The 25,797-nt window shown below is 41.3% G+C and overlaps 2 protein-coding genes and 2 long non-coding RNA genes across 5 annotated transcripts in view; 2 read left to right on the top strand and 2 right to left on the bottom strand.

Moving 5' to 3' along the window:
* The window catches only part of LOC121840787 (melanopsin-A-like), a 41,966-nt gene extending 28,870 nt beyond the window's left edge, over positions 1-13,096 (bottom strand). For both annotated transcript variants that reach the window (XM_042306003.1, XM_042306004.1), the window contains exon 1: positions 12,900-13,096. In XM_042306003.1, coding sequence (XP_042161937.1) covers positions 12,900-12,990 — 91 coding nt within the window. In that variant the 5' untranslated portion in view covers positions 12,991-13,096. The remainder of the gene's footprint in view (positions 1-12,899) is intronic.
* LOC121840789 lies at positions 4,414-6,238 on the bottom strand. The gene is made up of 2 exons (XR_006079923.1): positions 5,515-6,238; positions 4,414-5,368 (listed from the first exon to the last, which is right to left on the bottom strand). It is a non-coding gene; the product is annotated as an uncharacterized LOC121840789 (long non-coding RNA).
* LOC112224304 lies at positions 6,276-12,901 on the top strand. The gene is made up of 5 exons (XR_002949448.2): positions 6,276-8,018; positions 8,510-8,555; positions 9,014-9,197; positions 12,382-12,596; positions 12,707-12,901. It is a non-coding gene; the product is annotated as an uncharacterized LOC112224304 (long non-coding RNA).
* Positions 13,097-15,971: 2,875 nt separating the features above from the next.
* Positions 15,972-25,441, top strand: LOC112224768 (glutamate dehydrogenase, mitochondrial). Its single transcript, XM_042306301.1, has 6 exons — positions 15,972-16,020; positions 18,445-18,581; positions 18,761-18,823; positions 19,095-19,208; positions 25,093-25,171; positions 25,379-25,441. The coding sequence occupies exons 1-5, from the start codon at positions 15,972-15,974 to the stop codon at positions 25,150-25,152; spliced, it is 423 nt and encodes a 140-aa protein (XP_042162235.1). The 3' UTR covers positions 25,153-25,171; positions 25,379-25,441.
* Positions 25,442-25,797: the final 356 nt, after the last annotated feature.

Genomic DNA, 25,797 nt, shown 5'->3' with positions numbered 1-25,797 from the left:
ACTTTTCATCAGCCAACAAGATGAGTCGGCCTAACAAACAGCAAAAACACTAGCCTATATCAATCTACTATACCCCATAGTACAAAAGTTTACCTATTCTATTCTGTGCAAGAAATAAATATTCCAAACAAGTCTGGGGCAATTGTGGGATGGGATAGATCCCAAATTAATACAACCACTAGCTTCAAATATATGTTTTAAGCAATGTGGCTGACAACAGATTTAGAACGCTTAAAATGTTGATAAACTATTACTCTATTTCGTGACATTATAAGTGCAGCAATGCTCACATTGCAGTAGGCTATAAGCGCAAACTTTCCATTAGCGGGAAAACACCAATCTCAAAAGTGACCGCAAATCCGATTATCCATGTCATGCTTTTATTAGAAATCAAAAATTAGCCACATGCGCCGAATACAACCTTACCATAAAATGCTTTCTTACAAGCCCCTAACCAACAATGCAGTTCAAGAAATAGAGTTTAGTTTATTTAGTTAATATTTTCTTGAGTAGCACAATAAAATAACAATAATGAGGCTACATGCAGGGGGTACTGGTACAGAGTCAATGTGCGGGGGTACAGGTTAGTCGAGGTAATTTGTACATGTAGGTAGGGGTAAAGTGATTAAAAGTGTATTTTTATGGTGAAAATTATCTTCCCCAAACTTGAAACTCACGTGCTGCGTATGTATGCCAGTTAGGCTCTACACCCATTGTAAAGCAGATTATTGTGCTTAATTGTAAGAAGTTATTTGGCCACTTTAGTTGTGATACAAACCTTATCAAAACATAGGCCTATGGGCAAGGCTACATGAGGTGTGGGACTATGAGTCGAAAAAGTCACAAAAAAGGCATGCGTTTGCCTTACTGCACACAAGCTGGGCATCATTCACAATTGATATTATACAGTCGGAAGTTAACATAAACTGAGTTTAAATGTATTTGGCTCAAGTGTTTCACAATTCCTGATATTTAATCCTAGTAAACATTCCCTGTCTTACGCCAGTTAGGATCACCACTTTATTTTAAGAATGTGAAATGTCAGAATAATTTGTCAGAATGATTTATTTCAGATTTGATTTCTTTCATCACATTCCTAGTGGGTCAAAAGTTTATACACTCAATTAGTATTTGGTAGCATTGCCTTTAAATTAACTTGGGTCAAACATTTCGGGTAGGCTTCCACAAGCTTCCTACAATAAGTTGGGTGACTGTTGGCCCATTCCTCCTGACAGAGCTGGTGTAACTGAGTCAGGTTTGTAGACCTCCTTGCTCGCACACGCTTTTTGAGTTCAGCCCACAAATTTTCTATAGGATTGAGGTCAGAGCTTTGTGTTGTTTACTCCAATACCTTGACTTTGTTGGCCTTAAGCCATTTTGCCACAGCTTTGGAAGTATGCTTGGGGTTATTGTCCATTTGGAAGACCCATTTGCGACCAAGCTTTAACTACCTGACTGATGTCTTGATGTTGCTTTAATATATCCACATAATTTTCTGTCCTCATGATGCCATCTATTTTGTGAAGTGCACCAGTCCCTCCAGCAGCAAAGCACCCCCACAACATGATTCTGCCACCCCCAGCTTCATGGTTGGGATGGTGTTCCTCGGCTTGCAAGCATCCCTCTTTTTCCTCCAAACATACAGTGGGGCAAAAAAGTATTTAGTCAGCCACCAATTGTGCAAGTTCTCCCATTTAAAAAGATGAGAGGCCTGTAATTTTCATCATAGGTACACTTCAACTATGACAGACAAAATGAGAAGAAAAAAAAAAATCCAGAAAATCACATTGTAGGATTTGTAATGAATTTACTGCAAATTATGGTGGAAGATAAGTATTTGGTCAATAACAAAAGTTTCTCAATACTTTGTTATAAACCCTTTGTTGGCAATGACAGAGGTCAAACGTTTTCTGTAAGTCTTCACAAGGTTTTCACACACAGTTGCTGGTATTTTGTCCCATTCCTCCATGCAGATCTCCTCTAGAGCAGTGATGTTTTGGGGCTGTTGCTGGGCAACACGGACTTTCAACTCCCTCCAAAGATTTTCTATGGGGTTGAGATCTGGAGACTGGGTAGGCCACTCCAGAACCTTGAAATGCTTCTTACGAAGCCATTCCTTCGTTGCCCGGGCGGTGTGTATGGGATCATTGTCATGCTGAAAGACCCAGCCACGTTTCATCTTCAATGCCCTTGCTGATGGTAGGCTTTGTTACTTTGGTCCCAGCTCTCTGCAGGTCATTCACTAGGTCCCCCCGTGTGGTTCTGGGATCATTTTGACCCCATGGGGTGAGATCTTGCGTGGAGCCCCAGATCAAGGGAGATTATCAGTAGTCTTGTATGTCTTCCATTTCCTAATAATTGCTCCCACAGTTGATTTCTTCAAACCAAGCTGCTTACCTATTGCAGATTCAGTCTTCCCAGCCTGGTGCAGGTCTACAATTTTGTTTCTGGTGTCCTTTGACAGCTCTTTGGTCTTGGCCATAGTGGAGTTTGGAGTGTGACTGTTTGAGGTTGTGGACAGGTGTCTTTTATACTGATAACAAGTTCAAACAGGTGCCATTAATACAGGTAACGAGTGGATGACAGAGGAGCCTCGTAAAGAAGAAGTTAAAGGTCTGTGAGAGACAGAAATCTTGATTGTTTGTAGGTGACCAAATACGTATTTTCCACCATAATTTGCAAATAAATTCATTAAAAATCCTACAATGTGATTTTCTGGATTTTTTTCCCTCATTTTGTCTGTCATAGTTGAAGTGTACATATGAGGAAAAATACATGCCTCATCTTTTTAAGTGGGAGAACTTGCACAATTGGTGGCTGACTAAATACTTTTTTACCCCACAATGGTCATTATGGCCAAAAAGTTATATTATTGTTCCATCAGACCAGAGGACAATGGTCCTACCCAGCAGAGGCGGAGGGGTAATCTCCGAGCTAACAGCATTATCATGGCTAAACCGTATTTACAGCAGTAAACAGGCACCTAATCATAGCTAAATAATGTGGGGTGGTACAGAGGACTGTCACCCACCGTTAGCCAAGATGGTTGTTAGTGCCTGTCCTTCCTGCTGGATCAGGATCGAACCCGGGTCCGTAGTGAAACCTATAGCACTGTAGCAGCGCCTTACACCATTGCGCCACACAGGAGGCCCCTTTGTAGTCAAAAGGTTTCTGACTCATATCGATGCCACATAAGCTGTTTTCAAAGCGTTACTTGCTTTACAGGGACAGTCACTCTTTAATCAAATGGTTTCCCAGCTTGTAAGTAAACGTTTCACCCTAAAGTCTGTTTTTTCGGCACGTGACAAACACCATTTGATCTGATCCAGAGTGCCAGTGCCCCTTCGACACTCACTGTTTGGAAAAACAGGCGACCCGCTTTTGAGAAGTAGTGTGACCTACACAGATAATTCCTTAAGGCAGGACAGTGCAGACAGTGCAAGGTGTGTGTAGACTTTCACTAGCAACTGGAAAAGAGTCATCCAGGGACTCACCTCTCCGGCAAGTGGACACTCATTTTTCTCTGTTCTCCATTTCACTGTAGTGTTTTTGCAGACTGGAGTCTGCAGAAACACTACAGTGAATACTGTTAGAGTTGCGTAAATTCGAATCTGGTATCAGGATTAATATAACAATGAGTCACCGATTGTATACTATGTATTTTTTATTAGCTAAGTAATACATGGGAAATGCAACTTTCGTATATACGGGCTCACTGTAATACCACGCAGAACAGAGAACTGACAAGATGTATGTAAACAGTGTTCGTAGAGACTGGCCGTGCCCCACCCCCAACTCATTGCACAGTTCCTGTCTTCATGCTACTCTGTATTTTTCCATCATGTGAAAGGCCCATGGCCTTGAAACTGTTAACAATGTTTCAAGTCAGCTATGTTGCATAACACATACATACACACAAGCCAACAGCAGATAATATTCAATCATATATGTGGTAATGGCTATAATGTAAAACACAGAATCCAACAATACGGTAGTATTTACTGCAGTATACTATAGTATACATGCTGTGTAAAAAAGAGTAGTGTGTGTATATATACACTATAGTAATTACTGTAGCGTTTTTGCGGACTGTAGTATCCTGTAGTGTTTACTGTTGTGTTTTTGGGCACATTACTGTAGTATTCACTAAAGTGTTTTTGTTGCATTATCTTTGACATAGAAGTGGGAAGCCTTCTCCTTGAGGAAACATACTGCAGAAATACTAAAAGAGCAAATGTTCCATAACCTGTAGGTCTGAGTTCTGAACAGAGTTCAGCGCTTCTGCTCTGTTCTTTAACCATAGGGAACACAATACACGGTCAATACTTGTCATGTAGGTTTCTCACTTACAGGTGGCAAAAATTGGGATATGGGGGCAGGGTACTGTACATATAGTATGTCCTGACTCCTGACACTTGTTAAATCAAACTTTATTAGAATTGTGTTTCAAAAATCTTGATACATTTTAGAGCACACATTTTGAAACAATATGAAACACATATTGCTGGGGAAATTCACAGGGACCACCACCTTTTTGCTTTAAGCACCTTTATCATTGGGAAAGTGATAAACTATAACCAAAGCAAGATAATGATTGTGAGCACTTATGAATGCATTTTTTCATACAAGCTCAATAAAAAACAAACATTAAAAGGTAAAAGATACAACATTCAAATAATAAGGTGAGATGAACAGCAGGCTTTATTATAACTGTTCGTCAAATTATACATCCCGTAAAATAATGTTTCTCTTCTGATCTGCCCTGGAATGTTCAGTGCTTCCCTTTTCCTCCTTCCACCTCTTCCTTAATTTCCCCCTTTATGTCTTCCTGTTTTATGTCTTCCTCTTTTATGTCCTCGCTCTCTCTTTTCCTCTGCTCTCCACTTTCCTCAAGGCCTAGCTCTGCCATTTTCTTCAAGACATCCTCTGTCGTCCCGACGCTCTTTCTCACTCTCTCTCTCAAGGCTGGGAAATCATTTGGGAATATCTTTAACGTCTCACTATTATCCTGCACCATGATTGTCCCAGTATCATACACATTTATAGTGCCTGCCTTCGTTTTCAGTTGTTTGCCATCTTGAATTTTTCTCCACTGTTTTCCCTCAGGATAGTGTTTCAGTATTTCCTCTTCCCATGTAGAACCGTTTGTTGTGTAGAAAATGAGGTCGCATGGAGCATTTTTTCTTTCATCACGATATAAAGTCTCTGGATTTTCATGCAAAGTCTTTTTTTTATATATTTTCTTTTCCTTTTCATCTGTCATCCCCTCAGGGTAGGGGATGAGGGGGGGCAATATGTTCGGTTGTTTTACCTCTGCCATTTCTAGATGTAGCAACTAGATTTCCTTTGACTGTTTGTTTACTACACCCTGTAATAAAGATGAATGTTAATGTATTTATTATCTAGGTCACTCATTAACAACATATTCTCTTTCACAAAAAAGCCAGGTTAAATATTAGGAGCAGGGCCCTGTATTTCCTTGACTAATATTGGAAGTCTTTAATCTGTACTCACTCTGGAGCTGTGTGTCAGCTTTCTGATCTCGTCTCTCGGTCTGTAGAAGATCTGTGTTCGTTCAGTTCTGAAGCCTTTTCCTCTTCCTTTAACAACCTCGGTGTAGCAGGAGATACAGTACTGTGTCTTCTGTAGGAAATGGTCTCTGTGTTTTCAGAGTTGTAAGGACAACTGAAAAGATGACCGCAAAAGAAGTGTAACTGGTGATATTTCCGCTGGCCACTCCCGTATATAACGTAGGTTCATTTAAGGTGACGTACCAGTTAGACAGATACTACTTTCTGACGTTCAGGTTTTGAATAAAAGATAACAATACTAATCTGAAATGTGAGAGTGAACCCAGATGAAACTTCAGGGATGAATGTTGATCGACTGGATATACTTGAAAATACGATGGTTGCCAATGATCAGGTTACATTGCTACATTGCCATCTAACTATTTCCCTCTCTATCCCTCGCGGTCTCTCAGTGTCTGTTCAGGAGAGTTTGGAGAGGAAGTTTGGAAAACAGGGAGGACCGATCCCTGTTCCCACCGCTGACTTCCAGACCAGAGTCGCTGTAAGCACACACACACACACACACACAAATTATGTAATATGTTGGCAGTTTGACAACACATATTTCCTTCCTCTCCACTCCAGGAGCTTCTGAGAAGGACATTGTTCACTCTGGCCTGGCCTACACCATGGAGAGATCTGCCAGGGTAAGAGTGTGAGCGAAAAAGTTATCCTTTTTAGATAAAACTATATTAAATATATTCACGTCACCAAATACCTGATTAAAACAGTAGTCTCAATAGCACCTTCTAGGGTAGCGCCACGGTATAGCCGGAGGACAGCTATTTTCTTTCCTTTTCTGCGTACATTGAATTCAATACAATACCTATGTGGCTCGTGCTCCTCAACCCCCCTTCATAGACCTACAGTACATGGTAATTATGATGAATTCCGGAGGACGTCCTTCAACCAATCAAAGCTATTGCTGAATGAACTGACATGTCCATCCAAGCAAAGGATCAGAAAATGTACCTAGTACTACACATGTGTGATTTAGAAGCTTGCCGAGTTGGTGACATTGCAGGATATATTGAGATATTGAATAGTTATTTAGCATTTTTACAATATTATTCCATTCAAATTAGTTTCTTCAATCTATAGAAGACGGAGCAGGCAGATTATATATTGTTTTCTTGGTTTTAGAACTACATTTTTTTGTAGCATTAGGGCCATTTATTTAAATTTGCCCTGCTAACTTTACTACTAGAGTGCAGTTTTTTCCACCAGAACGGCTAGATAACGACAATGTAGTGATTTTTTTGTTGAAGAAGCCCTTTCATTGCCCACATCAGATTCTGCATATTCAACCTGTGCAACACAACTAGAAGGTTGGAGAAACAGGGGTACTGCATTTTTGTGCATGTAAGAGTTGGCATTGGTACAGGCCACCAGCCATTGACACCAGGAAGGGTGGGGCCATGGACTGCTTACGCCAAATCCTGACTCTCGGCGTAATGCCTCAAGAACCCAGGATTCGTCGAGCCAGGCAATGTTTTTTCACTCCTCAATTGTACAATGTTGGTGATCGTGTTCCCACTGGAGCCACTTCTTGTTTTTAGCTGATAAGAGTGGAACCTGGTGTTGTCGTCTGCTGCAATAGCCCATCTATTATGATGAGTTGTGCATTCCGAGATGTCGTTCTGCACACCACTGTTGTACAGCGCCATTATTTGCCGGTTTGTGGTCCGCCTATTAGCTTGCACAATTCTTGCCATTCTCCTTTGACCTCTGTCATCTACAAGCGGTTTTTGCCCACAGGACTGTCGCTGACTGGATGTTTTTGTTTGTCGCACCATTCTCGGGGAAACCCTAGACACTGTCGTGCATGAAAACCCAAAGAGGCCAGACGTTTCTGAGATACGACGCGCCTGGCGCCAACAATCATACCACACGCAGTGGCTTAAGTCATTCATTTTCCCCATTCTAACGTTCAATCAAACAGTAACTGAATTCCTCGATGCCTGCTTTATATAGCAAGCCACGGTCACGTGACTCACTGTCGGAGCGAACCATTATTATGAACGGAGTGGTGTACCTAATAAACTGGCCACAGTGTACAATGATAAACAATATGGCTGTATTTAAATGTGTAAATAGTGTTATTAACTTAATATAATGGATATAATATTATTTTATGTGTACTGTAGCTCTGTTAACTGTATTTAGTAATAATATGATATAATGTTGTATTAGGAGTTGTGTTGACTGTGACTCTTCCTTCGGAGGCCAGAACAGACAGTAAAATGTGTCCAGTTCTCACTAGGTTATGTTTATAGAGGAAGATGTCAAATTCTACCTAGCAGAGCTGGCTCTGGCCCTCGACCACCTGCACCATCTTGGCATAGTTTACAGAGACCTCAAACCAGAGATGTATTTTGTGGGACGAAGCAAGGGGACAAGATGAGGGAAAGTTCCGCTAACAAGGGCAACTACTAGGAGCTTGCAGAGGTAATTTCACATTATTACGCTTTACTTGCTGAGCACATGGACATTTCTTCTGTTTTCTCTGTGATGTCGAAATAAATCCATTAAAAGTGAGATTAAAAGAGAGGTTGACACAGTCAATTCTTTTTTCACATTGGCAAATGGAGGAAACCACAGACATCAGCTGTCACTTACAGTTGTTGTCAGGTATGCGGATGATCCGTCCTTTATTCATGAACTTTTCTTGGGTTACTTTGATGTGTCAAGTGGGCGAGATGCGCAGTCTGTGTTTGACTTTGTCGGAGTTGAACTTAATGGAGAAACTTGTTGCCCAAACCTATGATGGCACTGTTGTAATGGAACGTACAGTATCTGCTATTTACAGCGAAATGCCCTCCTGTTCCCTGATTTAAGAGGAGATGACTACTCCACTTCCAGTATCAACTCTGTACTGAACTGAAGCCATGCCTCATGTGCCCTCTCATTCACTGGCTCACTGAATATTTCCTCTACAGGCACTGTGTCACGGCCGTCGTTCAAGGAAGACCAAGGTGCAGCGTGGTGAGCGTACATTTTCTTTTATTTAGTCAAATGTCGCCAACAAAACAAGAAATAACAAAAACGACTGTGAAGCTTACAAGGGCTACAGTGCCCCTAACAAAGACAACTTCCCACAATGACAAAAGGGGAAAATGCTGCCTAAGTCTGATTCCCAATCAGAGACAACGATAGGCAGCTGTCCCTGATTGAGAACCATACCCGGCCAAAACATAGAAATACAAAAACATAGATAGAATGCCCACCCAAATCACACCCTCACCAAACCAAAGAGACCTAAAAAGTCTAAGGTCAGGGCGTGACACACTGAGTAGCCCTGTCAATTCTCTCATTACTGCATGTAGTTTTAATAACAATCACATTATTCCACATAAAATGTGATTGTAATTCTTGCTTTGACTAACCCATTCTTAGCTCTTTTGTCTAACTGTGTTTTAAGTTGTTTTTTTTGGTCTTCCCAGTCAAATCCTGTCCTCATTGGAAGAGTTGAGTTCTTCTCCAACACCATCCATGATGATCTTGTCCTGCACTGAATCCTCTGAACATATCAACCCAGGTCCTGCACTGAAGTCAAGCCTCTGAACACCTTAACTCATGCTTCATACCCTCATTCAAATCACTGCTGTGATCCCTTCCCAACATGGCGTAAGTAGCCCTCTCATTCCCATTACTAATTATATTTTACTATAAATGCCTTTATTAAAATGTTTACAGTGGGTCTCCCGTCCTCCTAAATAGTTGGTAGTAGTATTTATTAGACAGGGGTAAAGATAAAGCTTTTGCTCAGGCGCCAGGCAGGTATTAACCATGCCGAAAGGAAAAGAATAGAGAGAGTACCACTACCAAACCTACACACAGAATAAGAGACTGCCTAGAGTGTAGCCTGTTTGCCAGATAGGGTGTGTATTCTCTTTTCTCTCCACTGGCTATAAAACCCACAGCACAGGGGTAACCCCACCAAGAATACCTCATACAATAATAATAATAATAAATAATAAATGGCAGAGCAATTGAACAGCAACTTCATACAAGAAAGAACCCAGTCATCAACAGAGGATTTGCAGTCATATGTATTATCATCCAGTGGAGGAGTGCAGAGGGTATGAATGTGGGGGGGTGTTCATAGAAGAGGTCGACCGATAATGGTTTTTCAACGCCGATACCGATAATTGGAGGACCAAAAAAGCCGATACCGATTAAAATCGGCAATTTTTTGGTTGTTGTAATAATGACAATTACAACAATACTGAATGAACACTTATATTAACTTAATATAATACATCAATGAAATCAATTTAGCCTCAAATAATGAAACATGTTCAATTTGGTTTAGATAATGCAAAAACAAAGTGTTGGAGAAGAAAGTAAAAGTGCAATATGTGCCATGTAAAAAAGGTTACGTTTAAGTTCCTTGCTGAGAACATATGAAAGTTGGTGGTTCCTTTTAACATGAGACTTCAATATTCCAAGGTAAGAGGTTTTAGGTTGTAGTTAATATAGTTAGGACTATTTATCTCTATACCATTTGTATTTCATATACCTTTGACTATTGGATGTTCTTATAGGCACTATAGTATTGCCAGTGTAACAGTATAGCTTCCGTCCCTCTTCTCGCCCCTACCTGGGCGAGAATCAGGAACACATCAACAGCCACACTCGAAGCAGTGTTACCCATCGCTCCACAAAAGCCGCGGCCCTTGCAGAGCAAGGGGAATAACTACTCCAAGTCTCAGAGCGAGTTACGTTTGAAATGCTATTAGCGCACACCCAGCGAACTAGCTAGCCATTTCACATCGGTTACACCAGCCATTAGGCTGATAAGCTTGAAGTCATAAACAGCGCTGTGCTTGCGAAGAGCTGCTGGCAAAACGCACTAAAGTGCTGTTTGAATGAATGATTACGAGCCTGCTGCTGCTCAGTCAGACTGCTCTATCAAATCAGACTTAATTAAAACACAACACACAGAAATACGAGCCTTTGGTCATTAATATGGTCGAATCCAGAAACTATCATTTCGAAAAAACAAAACGTTTATTATTTCAGTGAAATACGGAACCGTTCGCTATTTTATCTAACGGCTGGCATCCCCAAGTCTAAATATTGTTGTTACATTGCACAACCTTCAATGTTATGTCATAATTATGTAAAATTCTGGCAAATTAGTTCACAATGAGCCAGGCTGACCAAACTGTTGCATATACCCTGACTCTGCATGCAATGAACGCAAGAGAAATGACACAATTTCACCTGGTTAATATTGCCTGCTAACCTGGATTAGTAGTTATAACTCATGATTATGATTGATTGTTTTTTTATAAGAAGTTTAATGCTAACTAGCAACTTACCTTGGCTTCTACTGCATTCGAGTAACAGGCAGGCTCCTCGTAAAAGCCTTTGTTGTGTCTATGAACTAGAGGTCGACTGATTAATCGGAATGGCAGATTAATTAGGGCCGATTTCAAGTTATAACAATTGTTAATCGGTATTTTTGGGCCCTGATTTTGCCGATTTTTTTATACCTTTTATTTAACTCGGCAAGTCAGTTAAGAACACATTCTTATTTTCAATGACGGCCTAGGAACTGTTGGTTAACTGCCTTGTTCAGGGGCAGAACGACAGATTTTCACCTTGTCAGCTCGGGGGATCAAATCTTGCAACAGCACAGTTAACTAGTCCAATGCTCTAACCACATGATTACATTGCACTCCACGAGGAAAAATGTCCACAATCTTCTCGGCCACATGTCATTAGTACACCCCACCTCAATACAGTTCAAATAACAATAAACAACTTGCAAACAACCTCCTTTTTAACTAAAATGTCCACCCAAATTCTTCTGGCAGAGCAATAATAGTCCAGCTCTAATGAACTTCAATGGGAAGTGCATTTGAAAAATAGAAAGTCTGTTGCAGGGTAAAGCACTGGAAGATAGCGGGAAGAGAAAGAGAGAAAGAGAACAAGAGAGATCTTAGCTGTGCTCTTCAGGCTTGCTGGTGTACTGTCTGACCGTCCGATGGTTTGTTGGTTTGTATGTCAAAACTTCGCAACAATGTTGCTACTAATCCATGCGATCCATAACCGGCGCGGTCCCAAACGATAACAACCACAACCTAGAGCTGTCACACCGATGATTGAGTTAAATACGTTATAAACTACACATGCTGAAAATAAGACAAACTTCTGTAGCATAGCACACACAATCAAACTGTCGCGCCAACCAAGAGCTCCTCCCCAGAGAGCTGAAAAAGCTGTCTTTATTTCCTCCTTCCTTACTGCTGATGCGCTCTTAAAGTGGCAGCGCACGGTGAAGGCTCCGTGCAGGATTTCGCCACAAGTTCAAGTCTCCAGTCAACACTGCTGCTAACCTAGGCATAACGCTCTAGCGGCCTGCCACACTGCTAGTTTGGCTCTCTGGTCCAGTTCACCTAACATTCGGTAGTTTTTGTGCCCTCCAAGTTAAAACTCTCTCCCCTTAAGGTTAGGGTAAGGGCAAGGATTACATTTAGGGTTAGGATAATGGTTAATGTTAAGATTTAGAGCTAGGGTTAGTGGATAGTTAGTTGAAATGTTATGGAGAGTCTGTAGAACATCTACAGGTGGACTATCCAAATGAAGTGTTACCCATCTATGTAACCAGCATGTTTCCTTCTTACTTCTACCTACACCAAGCCTGCCACTCAAGATCATTGACGATCTGCCTGAATGACTATCATCCCGTAGCAGTCACATCTGTAATCATGAAGTGTTTTACAAGGCTGGTCATGGCACAAATTAACACCATCATCCTTGACACCATGTACCCACCCTAATTCGCATACCGCCCCAACAGATCCACAGATGATGCAAACTCAATTGCGCTTCACACTGCTACAACAGGAGTTCCCTGACCCTGGTGTCCCGTATACAACAGGAGTTCCCTGACCCTGGTGTCCCGTATACAACAGGAGTTCCCTGACCCTGATGTCCCGTATACAACAGGAGTTACCTGACCCTGGTGTCCCGTATACAACAGGAGTTCCCTGACCCTGGTGCAGAATACACAAGGTTTCTCTCTCTCCATTTTGACTAATACCATTCAATTCAATAATAAAACATGTAAAATAGTACTAGAGAAAACTATGTTATTGACTAGTGCCAGGTCTCTCTCCATTTAGAGACATCAATATCAAGCCTGTCTGTCAGTCTGGACTCCATCTTGCAAGTCTCCAAGTGCTGGCTCCGGAGATGCATTTGTGAACACAAACAGTACACAGTCACTGTTCTATTACCAATGGCAGTTAGGATAGGTGATATCTGACAAAGAAACATATACAATGTTGAAGTTTGAACAGGTCAGACTAAACCTACCTAATTCTGGTCTCCCCATCGACGACCATTGTGAGTAGGCCAGAGGTGAGACTGGAGGTAAGGTCTTTGCCAGCGCCCTATTGATGGGCATGGCAGTGTAGATAAGCTTCTGGCCCCTGATCAAAGATACTGGTCGTTCACGCACAAACAAACACACACACAGAGCACTGATTACACTATCAATGGTGTTTATGATTAGCCTGGTGGAACTAATCTGATCTATGCGTTCACCTTTCGATTTCACTTCAGATATCCCGATATCTGAAGTGAAATGAAATGGGAAACGTAACAATCAGGCTGGTTAGACCAGGCTAGATTATTGATGTAGAAATGTATATGATTTATATGTTTAAGGGGATGTTAAGATAATGACTAAATGTATTCCACCCTGTCACTGTATAGTGGAGGGAAATGTATTTGTAATCATACGACTAGAATTCTTTAATGTTTGTGCTTTGGACAAGTTAAGACTTTACTATTTAGCAATGTAGGGGAGACAGTGTGTGTGTGTGCACAGGAAAAGAGGAACTGTCAACAGACAACTTGTGACCACTGTGAAACTAATAACAGGAAAAGAGGCCTCCCCACCCAGGGAGGGGAAAACCCATTAGGCTTGCAGGAGATGATGTAACATGTTGCAGGATATGATAAGCAATGTATGTGTAGGAGAAGACTGGTCAATTGAATTGACAGTGTTAGGAGAAGAGGGGGGGGGCAGTTATGACCAAATATGAGGTATATAACCATTGTATGATGTTAGAGCTCTCGTGTATAAAAATGTTGACTATTGTAAGCTGGGATTCTGTCTGTTTCATTCAACCAGAATCTTACAAACTCTGGGTTGCAGACTGAGTAGTTTAATTGAAGTTCAGTTTAAGAACATTGAGAACAAAATTCTCATAACAATTATGAAGGTAAATTGGAACAAAACTCAAAACTGTTTTGACTATGACCAGGTCAAATGTCACCAACCACTTCCTGTCTGACTGACGTGCCCAAAATAAATTGCCTGTTACTCAGGCCCAGAAGCCAGGATATGCATATAATTGATAGCATTGGATAGAAAACACTGAGGTTTGTATAAATGTTAAAATAATGCATGAGACTATAACACAATTCATATGGTAGGAGGAAATCCAAAGAAAAACCAAACAGAATTTGTGGTTTTGAGATCCCATGCTCTTCCATTACAACGTATAGGGACAATGTTAAACCCGGCTCCCAGATTGCAATTTTTATGGCTTCCACTAGATGTCAACAGTCTTTGATCAAGGCTTGTTCAGGCTTGTTTCTTCCCAAACGAGGAAGAATTTGGAGTCTTGGAACCGGGAATCACAGTAGGAAATCAGTTCGTGTGCGCGCACTTGATACTTTTCTATTGAACATACTTCTTTCTGTATGAAATATTATAGTTTAGTTACATTGTACAGTACCTGAGGCTTAAATAGAAACTTTGTTTTACTTGTTTTAACAAAGTTTAGCGGTAGCTTTTTGGATTCTTTTGTCTGCATGTTGAACGAGTTGATTACTCAAATCAATGGCCCCAACTAAACTGACTTTTTAGGGATATAAAGAAGGATATAACAAAACGACCATGCATGTTGTAGCTGGGACCCTTTTGGATTGCAAACAAAGGAAGATTTTCAAGAAGTAAATGATTATTTAATCGCTATTTGGGATTTTATGAAGCCTGTGCTGGTTGAAAAAATATGTTGATGTGGGGCGCCATCCTCAAACAATCACATGGTATGCTTTCACTGTAAATCCTATTGTAAATCAGATGATGCAGTTAGATTAACAAGAATTTAAGCTTTTAACAGATATAAGATACTTGTATGTACCAAATGTTTAATATCCATAATTGTTATGATTATTTATTTGAATTGCGCGCCCTCCAATTTCACAGGAAGTTGTTGACAGGTGTCCCACTCGCGGGATGCCTATCCCAGATTAAAATGTGATTTTAAACCTAACCCTAATCTTAAAACACACTGCTAACCTAATGCCTAACCTTAATTTAGGACCAAAAAGAAAATGTTGTTGTTTTCATACATTTTTAAGCTATAGACAACTCTGACTTTATAGGTGTGGTAACAAATTACACCCTAAGTCTATGCTTTACTGTAGCTCCAGATTGGATCAGATTCAGGCTGGTGACACCGTTACGGGTTGTTGCTCCTAGTTCACTGTATCAGTCAGACTCAGACATAAGTTAGCTACCACCATAGCTGCATCCATTATTTTGTTTTGCACTAAAAGATAAAGAAAACACTTGTATGCGCAACAAACTAACATGCAAATCTGCCTTGTAGGCTAACATTAGCTAGCCTGCCTCACTTTATAAAATAATATGGTTACCTCCATAACCAGCAATAACGTTATTTAACGGCGTTAGCTAAGTTATACCAGAAGTCATTATATTTCAGTATCTCTGGTTATACTGACCACTACCGGTCGTTGCAGACCAAGCAGGCGTTACTGCTGCATAATTGGGAGACGACCAACTCCAAGCACCTATTCTGCATACTAGCTGGGGTCCTTCAGCAGAGCATGTCAACCATAGAACTTTGGCTGTGGATGCATGATCAATCTGTATAGGGCCCGTGATCCTTTGAATGCTTTGGGGGCTATGAAACAATGGAGCCCCATTCAATGAAGGGAAGCAAAGTGGACAAAGGGGTGATTTGCACGTGGAGCTTGGCAAAAGGGGGCATGATTTGTTGACATAATTGTAATCCAAACCCAACTTTAATTTACTCTGGTTCTAAACTCAATTTTAGACGGGACTGACTTTATGACCAAAATGTTTCCATTTACATTTTTACCGCCAATTGGTAGTTACAGTCTTGTTGCATTGCTGCAACTCCCGTACGGACTCGGGAGAGTCAAAGGTCAAGAGACACGCGTCCTCTAAAAAACAACCCTGCCAAGCCGCACCAGACAACTGGCAACCCCAGTCAGTGTACATGTGCCCACCACAAAGATTCACTAGAGTGCAATGGGAGAAGAACATTTAGGCCGGCCAAATCCACCCCTAACTCGGACGACACTGGGCCGATTGTGCGCTGCCTCATGGGTCTCCTGATCGTGGCCGGCTTTGACAGCCCAGGATCGAACCTGGGTCTGTAGTGACACCTATAGCACTGCAATGCAGTGTCTTACACCACTGCGCCACTCAGGAGGCCCCTTTGTAGTCAAAATGTGTCTGACTCATATCGATGCCACATAAGCTGTTTTCAAAGAGTTACTTGCTTTACAGGGACAGTCACTCTTTAATCAAATGGTTTCCCAGCTTGTAAGTAAACGTTAGTAAACGTCACCCTAAAGTCTGTTTTTTCGGCACGTGACAAACACCATTTGATCTGATCCAGAGTGCCAGTGCCCCTTCGAAACTCACTGTTTGGAAAAACAGGCGATGCGCTTTTGAGAAGTAGTGTGACCTACACAGATAATTCCTTAAGGCAGGACAGTGCAGACAGTGCAAGGTGTGTGTAGACTTTCACTAGCAACTGGAAAAGAGTCATCCAGGGACTCACCTCTCCGGCAAGTGGACACTCATTTTCTCTGTTCTCCATTTCACTGCAGTGTTTTTGCGGACTGGAGTCTGCAGAAACACTACAGTGAATAGTATTTACTGCAGTATACTATAGTATAAATGCTGTGTAAAAAAGAGTAGTGTGTGTATATATACACTATAGTAATTACTGTAGCGTTTTTGCGGACTGTAGTATCCTGTAGTGTTTACTGTTGTGTTTTTGGGCACATTACTGTAGTATTCACTAAAGTGTTTTTGTTGCATTATCTTTGACATAGAAGTGGGAAGCCTTCTCCTTGAGGAAACATACTGCAGAAATACTAAAAGAGCAAATGTTCCATAACCTGTAGGTCTGAGTTCTGAACAGAGTTCAGCGCTTCTGCTCTGTTCTTTAACCATAGGGAACACAATACACGGTCAATACTTGTCATGTAGGTTTCTCACTTACAGGTGGCAAAAATTGGGATATGGGGGCAGGGTACTGTACATATAGTATGTCCTGACTCCTGACACTTGTTAAATCAAACTTTATTAGAATTGTGTTTCAAAAATCTTGATACATTTTAGAGCACACATTTTGAAACAATATGAAACACATATTGCTGGGGAAATTCACAGGGACCACCACCTTTTTGCTTTAAGCACCTTTATCATTGGGAAAGTGATAAACTATAACCAAAGCAAGATAATGATTGTGAGCACTTATGAATGCATTTTTTCATACAAGCTCAATAAAAAACAAACATTAAAAGGTAAAAGATACAACATTCAAATAATAAGGTGAGATGAACAGCAGGCTTTATTATAACTGTTCGTCAAATTATACATCCCGTAAAATAATGTTTCTCTTCTGATCTGCCCTGGAATGTTCAGTGCTTCCCTTTTCCTCCTTCCACCTCTTCCTTAATTTCCCCCTTTATGTCTTCCTGTTTTATGTCTTCCTCTTTTATGTCCTCGCTCTCTCTTTTCCTCTGCTCTCCACTTTCCTCAAGGCCTAGCTCTGCCATTTTCTTCAAGACATCCTCTGTCGTCCCGACGCTCTTTCTCACTCTCTCTCTCAAGGCTGGGAAATCATTTGGGAATATCTTTAACGTCTCACTATTATCCTGCACCATGATTGTCCCAGTATCATACACATTTATAGTGCCTGCCTTCGTTTTCAGTTGTTTGCCATCTTGAATTTTTCTCCACTGTTTTCCCTCAGGATAGTGTTTCAGTATTTCCTCTTCCCATGTAGAACCGTTTGTTGTGTAGAAAATGAGGTCGCATGGAGCATTTTTTTTTTCATCACGATATAAAGTCTCTGGATTTTTATGCAAAATGTCTCTTTTTTCTTTTTTTTTATCTGTCATCCCCTCAGGATAGGGGATGAGGGGGGGCAATATGTTCGGTTGTTTTACCTCTGCCATTTCTAGATGTGGCAACTCGATTTCCTTTGACTCTTTGTTTACTTACACCTGTAATAAAGATGTTAATGTATTTATTATCTAGGTCACTCATTAACAACATATTCTCTTTCACAAAATAGCCAGGTTAAATATTAGGAGCAGGGCCCTGTATTTCCTTGACTAATATTGGAAGTCTTTAATCTGTACTCACTCTGGAGCTGTGTGTCCGCTTTCTGATCTCGTCTCTCGGTCTGTAGAAGATCTGTGTTCGTTCAGTTCTGAAGCCTTTTCCTCTTCCTTTAACAACCTCGGTGTAGCAGGAGATACAGTACTGTGTCTTCTCTAGGAAATGGTCTCTGTGTTTTCAGAGTTGTAAGGACAACTGAAAAGATGACCGCGAAAGAAGTGTAACTGGTGATATTTCCGCTGGCCACTCTCGTATGTAACGTAGGTTCATTTAAGGTGACGTGTCAGATAGACAGATACTACTTTCTGACGTTCAGGTTTTGAATAAAAGATAACAATACTAATCTGAAATGTGTGAGTGAACCCAGATGAAACTTCAGGGATGAATGTTGATCGACTGGATATACTTGAAAATACGATGGTTGCCAATGATCAGGTTACATTGCTACATTGCCATCTAACTATTTATCTCTCGATCCCTCGCTGTCTCTCAGTGTCCATTCAGGAGAGTTTGGAAAGCAGGGAGGACCGATCCCTGTTGTTCCCACCGCTGACTTCCAGACCAGAGTCGCTGTGAGCACACACACACACACACACACACACACACACACACACACACACACACACACACACACACACACACACACACACACACACACACACACACACACACACACAACCTATGTGGTATGGAAATGATCTAATGTGTTGGCAGTTTGATAACACATATTTCCTTCCTCTCTCCACTCCAGGGTGCTTCTGAGAAGGACATTGTTCACTCTGGGCTGGCCTACACCATGGAGAGATCTGCCAGGGTAAGAGTGTGAGCGTGCGTACACGTGTGTGTCTGTGTGCGTGTGTGTCTGCGTGTGTTGGTGAGGTTAGTGCCGATGAGTCAGATCCTAGAATTTAATCATATGTTCTCTATGAGACAGACTGTGATAATGACAATGCCCCCACCCTGGCCCGGGGCACCTCTCAATCACACCACCATGTGTCTGTGTATGTTTGTGTCAGTGTGTGTGACTGGTTTTGCCAGTGTAACTGGTATCTAACTAGTGTTTGTGTGTTTTTGTCCCCCTGCAGCAAATCATGCGTACGGCCAGTAAGTACAACCTGGGTCTGGACCTGCGGACGGCTGCGTACGTCAACGCCATCGAGAAGGTGTTCAAGGTCTACAACGAGGCCGGCATTGAGATAGTGAATAGTTATTTTTAGCCTCTTTACGATATTATTCAATTCAAATGAGTTTCTTTAATCTACAGGAGACGGAGCAGGCAGATTATATATTGTTTTCTTGGTTTCAGAACTACATTTTCTTTTGCAGCATTAGGGCCATTTATTTAAATTTGCCCTGCTATCTTTACTACTGGAGTGCAGTTTTTTTCCACCAGAACAGCTAGATATGTAGTGAGGTGCATACTGGAGGCAGAGAAGTCAGGCGCAGGAGAGCAAAAACTGATTTACAACGGTGTCGTTTAATATCCATAAACCACCGTCAACAGAACAATACAAATAAATGGGTCAAACAAAACCCGGTAAATACCAGCATACCGTTGCACAAGCACTACAAGAAAACAATTACGGACAAGGACATGGGGGAACAGAGGGTTAAATACACAACATGGAATTGATGGAATTGGAACCAGGTGTGATGGAAAACAAGACAAACCCAATAGAAAATGAAAAGTGGATCTGCGATGGCTAGAAGGTCGGTGACTTCGACTGCCGAACACCGTCCGAACAGAGAGGGACCAACTTCATGGTGGAACCAACCTGATCTATGCATTCACCTTTCTATTTCACTTCAGATATCATGATATGAGAAGTGAAATAAAATAAAATGGGAAACGTAGCAATCAGGCTGGTTCCACCAGGCTAGGTTATGAAGGTAAATTGGGACAAAACTCAAAACTGTTTTGACCTTTTACCAGGTCAAATGTCACCAACCTGATTCAAGTGTCCTCCCTGTCCATTTATAGGAATGCTCACAGAGAGGGCATGTCTGCGTGATTCTGAGGGTTCACTTGCTGGTCTTCTCTATGTTGCATGTTTGGCTGAAAACTGGACATCTCAAACAACTGCAGCAGGCAATACTCATAAACAATGTACTTCCTGATCTTATGAGCTGGGGTTGACTGTGACAGGGTGATATACTAGACAGCCAAGTGATGAACTGCATTCTGTTATAAAGAAAGGACAAAGCTTTTTGATAATGCACTTCACAACCAAAATGACTACTGCTTGTATCTGTTAGGCTGTGTAATTAACCTACTCGTTTATCATACCGGGCATAACATACATTACCGTTGTTGATGAAGCCATCTGTGTAATCAGGGCAGTAACTAGGGTCAAGCTAATTCTAGGTCGTCACTAGTTACCACAGCCACAAAGTCATAAAGCCTGCCTATTTCTACAATTACTCTTCTTAATTAGGGCTAGGCCCCTATTTTCTCCACTTCCTGTCTAACTGACGTGCCCAAAATAAATTGCCTGTTACTCAGGCCCAGAAGCCAGGATATGCATATAATTGATAGCATTGGATAGAAAACACTGAGGTTTGTATAAATGTTAAAATAATGCATGAGACTATAACACAATTCATATGGTAGGAGGATATCCAAAGAAAAACCAAACAGAATTTGTGGTTTTGAGATCCCATGCTCTTCCATTACAACGTATAGGGACAATGTTAAACCCGGCTCCCAGATTGCAATTTTTATGGCTTCCACTAGATGTCAACAGTCTTTGATCAAGGCTTGTTCAGGCTTGTTTCTTCCCAAACGAGGAAGAATTTGGAGTCTTGGAACCGGGAATCACAGTAGGAAATCAGTCTGTGTGCGCGCACTTGATACTTTTCTATTGAACATACTTCTTTCTGTATGAAATATTATAGTTTAGTTACATTGTACAGTACCTGAGGCTTAAATGGAAACTTTGTTTTACTTGTTTTAACAAAGTTTAGCGGTAGCTTTTGGATTCTTTTGTCTGCATGTTGAACGAGTTGATTACTCAAATCAATGGCCCCAACTAAACTGACTTTTAGGGATATAAAGAAGGATATAACAAAACGACCATGCATGTTGTAGCTGGGACCCTTTTGGATTGCAAACAAAGGAAGATTTTCAAGAAGTAAATGATTATTTAATCGCTATTTGGGATTTTATGAAGTGTGCTGGTTGAAAAAATATGTTGATGTGGGGCGCCATCCTCAAACAATCACATGGTATGCTTTCACTGTAAATCCTATTGTAAATCAGATGATGCAGTTAGATTAACAAGAATTTAAGCTTTTAACAGATATAAGATACTTGTATGTACCAAATGTTTAATGTCCATAATTGTTATGATTATTTATTTGAATTGCGCGCCCTCCAATTTCACAGGAAGTTGTTGACAGGTGTCCCACTCGCGGGATGCCTATCCCAGATTAAAATGTGATTTTAAACCTAACCCTAATCTTAAAACACACTGCTAACCTAATGCCTAACCTTAATTTAGGACCAAAAAGAAAATGTTGTTGTTTTCATACATTTTTAAGCTATAGACAACTCTGACTTTATAGGTGTGGTAACAAATTACACCCTAAGTCTATGCTTTACTGTAGCTCCAGATTGGATCAGATTCAGGCTGGTGACACCGTTACGGGTTGTTGCTCCTAGTTCACTGTATCAGTCAGACTCAGACATAAGTTAGCTACCACCATAGCTGCATCCATTATTTTGTTTTGCACTAAAAGATAAAGAAAACACTTGTATGCGCAACGAACTAACATGCAAATCTGCCTTGTAGGCTAACATTAGCTAGCCTGCCTCACTTTATAAAATAATATGGTTACCTCCATAACCAGCAATAACGTTATTTAACGGCGTTAGCTAAGTTATACCAGAAGTCATTATATTTCAGTATCTCTGGTTATACTGACCACTACCGGTCGTTGCAGACCAAGCAGGCGTTACTGCTGCATAATTGGGAGACGACCAACTCCAAGCACCTATTCTGCATACTAGCTGGGGTCCTTCAGCAGAGCATGTCAACCATAGAACTTTGGCTGTGGATGCATGATCAATCTGTATAGGGCCCGTGATCCTTTGAATGCTTTGGGGGCTATGAAACAATGGAGCCCCATTCAATGAAGGGAAGCAAAGTGGACAAAGGGGTGATTTGCACGTGGAGCTTGGCAAAAGGGGGCATGATTTGTTGACATAATTGTAATCCAAACCCAACTTTAATTTACTCTGGTTCTAAACTCAATTTTAGACGGGACTGACTTTATGACCAAAATGTTTCCATTTACATTTTTACCGCCAATTGGTAGTTACAGTCTTGTTGCATTGCTGCAACTCCCGTACGGACTCGGGAGAGTCAAAGGTCAAGAGACACGCGTCCTCTAAAAAACAACCCTGCCAAGCCGCACCAGACAACTGGCAACCCCAGTCAGTGTACATGTGCCCACCACAAAGATTCACTAGAGTGCAATGGGAGAAGAACATTTAGGCCGGCCAAATCCACCCCTAACTCGGACGACACTGGGCCGATTGTGCGCTGCCTCATGGGTCTCCTGATCGTGGCCGGCTTTGACAGCCCAGGATCGAACCTGGGTCTGTAGTGACACCTATAGCACTGCAATGCAGTGTCTTACACCACTGCGCCACTCAGGAGGCCCCTTTGTAGTCAAAATGTGTCTGACTCATATCGATGCCACATAAGCTGTTTTCAAAGAGTTACTTGCTTTACAGGGACAGTCACTCTTTAATCAAATGGTTTCCCAGCTTGTAAGTAAACGTTAGTAAACGTCACCCTAAAGTCTGTTTTTTCGGCACGTGACAAACACCATTTGATCTGATCCAGAGTGCCAGTGCCCCTTCGAAACTCACTGTTTGGAAAAACAGGCGATGCGCTTTTGAGAAGTAGTGTGACCTACACAGATAATTCCTTAAGGCAGGACAGTGCAGACAGTGCAAGGTGTGTGTAGACTTTCACTAGCAACTGGAAAAGAGTCATCCAGGGACTCACCTCTCCGGCAAGTGGACACTCATTTTTCTCTGTTCTCCATTTCACTGCAGTGTTTTTGCGGACTGGAGTCTGCAGAAACACTACAGTGAATAGTATTTACTGCAGTATACTATAGTATAAATGCTGTGTAAAAAAGAGTAGTGTGTGTATATATACACTATAGTAATTACTGTAGCGTTTTTGCGGACTGTAGTATCCTGTAGTGTTTACTGTTGTGTTTTTGGGCACATTACTGTAGTATTCACTAAAGTGTTTTTGTTGCATTATCTTTGACATAGAAGTGGGAAGCCTTCTCCTTGAGGAAACATACTGCAGAAATACTAAAAGAGCAAATGTTCCATAACCTGTAGGTCTGAGTTCTGAACAGAGTTCAGCGCTTCTGCTCTGTTCTTTAACCATAGGGAACACAATACACGGTCAATACTTGTCATGTAGGTTTCTCACTTACAGGTGGCAAAAATTGGGATATGGGGGCAGGGTACTGTACATATAGTATGTCCTGACTCCTGACACTTGTTAAATCAAACTTTATTAGAATTGTGTTTCAAAAATCTTGATACATTTTAGAGCACACATTTTGAAACAATATGAAACACATATTGCTGGGGAAATTCACAGGGACCACCACCTTTTTGCTTTAAGCACCTTTATCATTGGGAAAGTGATAAACTATAACCAAAGCAAGATAATGATTGTGAGCACTTATGAATGCATTTTTTCATACAAGCTCAATAAAAAACAAACATTAAAAGGTAAAAGATACAACATTCAAATAATAAGGTGAGATGAACAGCAGGCTTTATTATAACTGTTCGTCAAATTATACATCCCGTAAAATAATGTTTCTCTTCTGATCTGCCCTGGAATGTTCAGTGCTTCCCTTTTCCTCCTTCCACCTCTTCCTTAATTTCCCCCTTTATGTCTTCCTGTTTTATGTCTTCCTCTTTTATGTCCTCGCTCTCTCTTTTCCTCTGCTCTCCACTTTCCTCAAGGCCTAGCTCTGCCATTTTCTTCAAGACATCCTCTGTCGTCCTGACGCTCTTTCTCACTCTCTCTCTCAAGGCTGGGAAATCATTTGGGAATATCTTTAACGTCTCACTATTATCCTGCACCATGATTGTCCCAGTATCATACACATTTATAGTGCCTGCCTTCGTTTTCAGTTGTTTGCCATCTTGAATTTTTCTCCACTGTTTTCCCTCAGGATAGTGTTTCAGTATTTCCTCTTCCCATGTAGAACCGTTTGTTGTGTAGAAAATGAGGTCGCATGGAGCATTTTTTTTTACATCACGATATAAAGTCTCTGGATTTTCATGCAAAATGTCTCTTTTTTCTTTTTTTTTATCTGTCATCCCCTCAGGATAGGGGATGAGGGGGGGCAATATGTTCGGTTGTTTTACCTCTGCCATTTCTAGATGTGGCAACTCGATTTCCTTTGACTCTTTGTTTACTTACACCTGTAATAAAGATGTTAATGTATTTATTATCTAGGTCACTCATTAACAACATATTCTCTTTCACAAAATAGCCAGGTTAAATATTAGGAGCAGGGCCCTGTATTTCCTTGACTAATATTGGAAGTCTTTAATCTGTACTCACTCTGGAGCTGTGTGTCCGCTTTCTGATCTCGTCTCTCGGTCTGTAGAAGATCTGTGTTCGTTCAGTTCTGAAGCCTTTTCCTCTTCCTTTAACAACCTCGGTGTAGCAGGAGATACAGTACTGTGTCTTCTCTAGGAAATGGTCTCTGTGTTTTCAGAGTTGTAAGGACAACTGAAAAGATGACCGCGAAAGAAGTGTAACTGGTGATATTTCCGCTGGCCACTCTCGTATGTAACGTAGGTTCATTTAAGGTGACGTGTCAGATAGACAGATACTACTTTCTGACGTTCAGGTTTTGAATAAAAGATAACAATACTAATCTGAAATGTGTGAGTGAACCCAGATGAAACTTCAGGGATGAATGTTGATCGACTGGATATACTTGAAAATACGATGGTTGCCAATGATCAGGTTACATTGCTACATTGCCATCTAACTATTTATCTCTCGATCCCTCGCTGTCTCTCAGTGTCCATTCAGGAGAGTTTGGAAAGCAGGGAGGACCAATCCCTGTTGTTCCCACCGCTGACTTCCAGACCAGAGTCGCTGTGAGCACACACACACACACACACACACACACACACACACACACACACACACACACACACACACACACACACACACACACACACACACACACACACACACACACACACACACACACACACACACACACACACAACCTATGTGGTATGGAAATGATCTAATGTGTTGGCAGTTTGATAACACATATTTCCTTCCTCTCTCCACTCCAGGGTGCTTCTGAGAAGGACATTGTTCACTCTGGGCTGGCCTACACCATGGAGAGATCTGCCAGGGTAAGAGTGTGAGCGTGCGTACACGTGTGTGTCTGTGTGCGTGTGTGTCTGCGTGTGTTGGTGAGGTTAGTGCCGATGAGTCAGATCCTAGAATTTAATCATATGTTCTCTATGAGACAGACTGTGATAATGACAATGCCCCCACCCTGGCCCGGGGCACCTCTCAATCACACCACCATGTGTCTGTGTATGTTTGTGTCAGTGTGTGTGACTGGTTTTGCCAGTGTAACTGGTATCTAACTAGTGTTTGTGTGTTTTTGTCCCCCTGCAGCAAATCATGCGTACGGCCAGTAAGTACAACCTGGGTCTGGACCTGCGGACGGCTGCGTACGTCAACGCCATCGAGAAGGTGTTCA

Source organism: Oncorhynchus tshawytscha, linkage group LG25 (assembly GCF_018296145.1).
Source record: "Oncorhynchus tshawytscha isolate Ot180627B linkage group LG25, Otsh_v2.0, whole genome shotgun sequence".
Taxonomy (NCBI): domain Eukaryota; kingdom Metazoa; phylum Chordata; class Actinopteri; order Salmoniformes; family Salmonidae; genus Oncorhynchus; species Oncorhynchus tshawytscha.
This window is presented reverse-complemented; position numbering and strand designations above follow the sequence as displayed.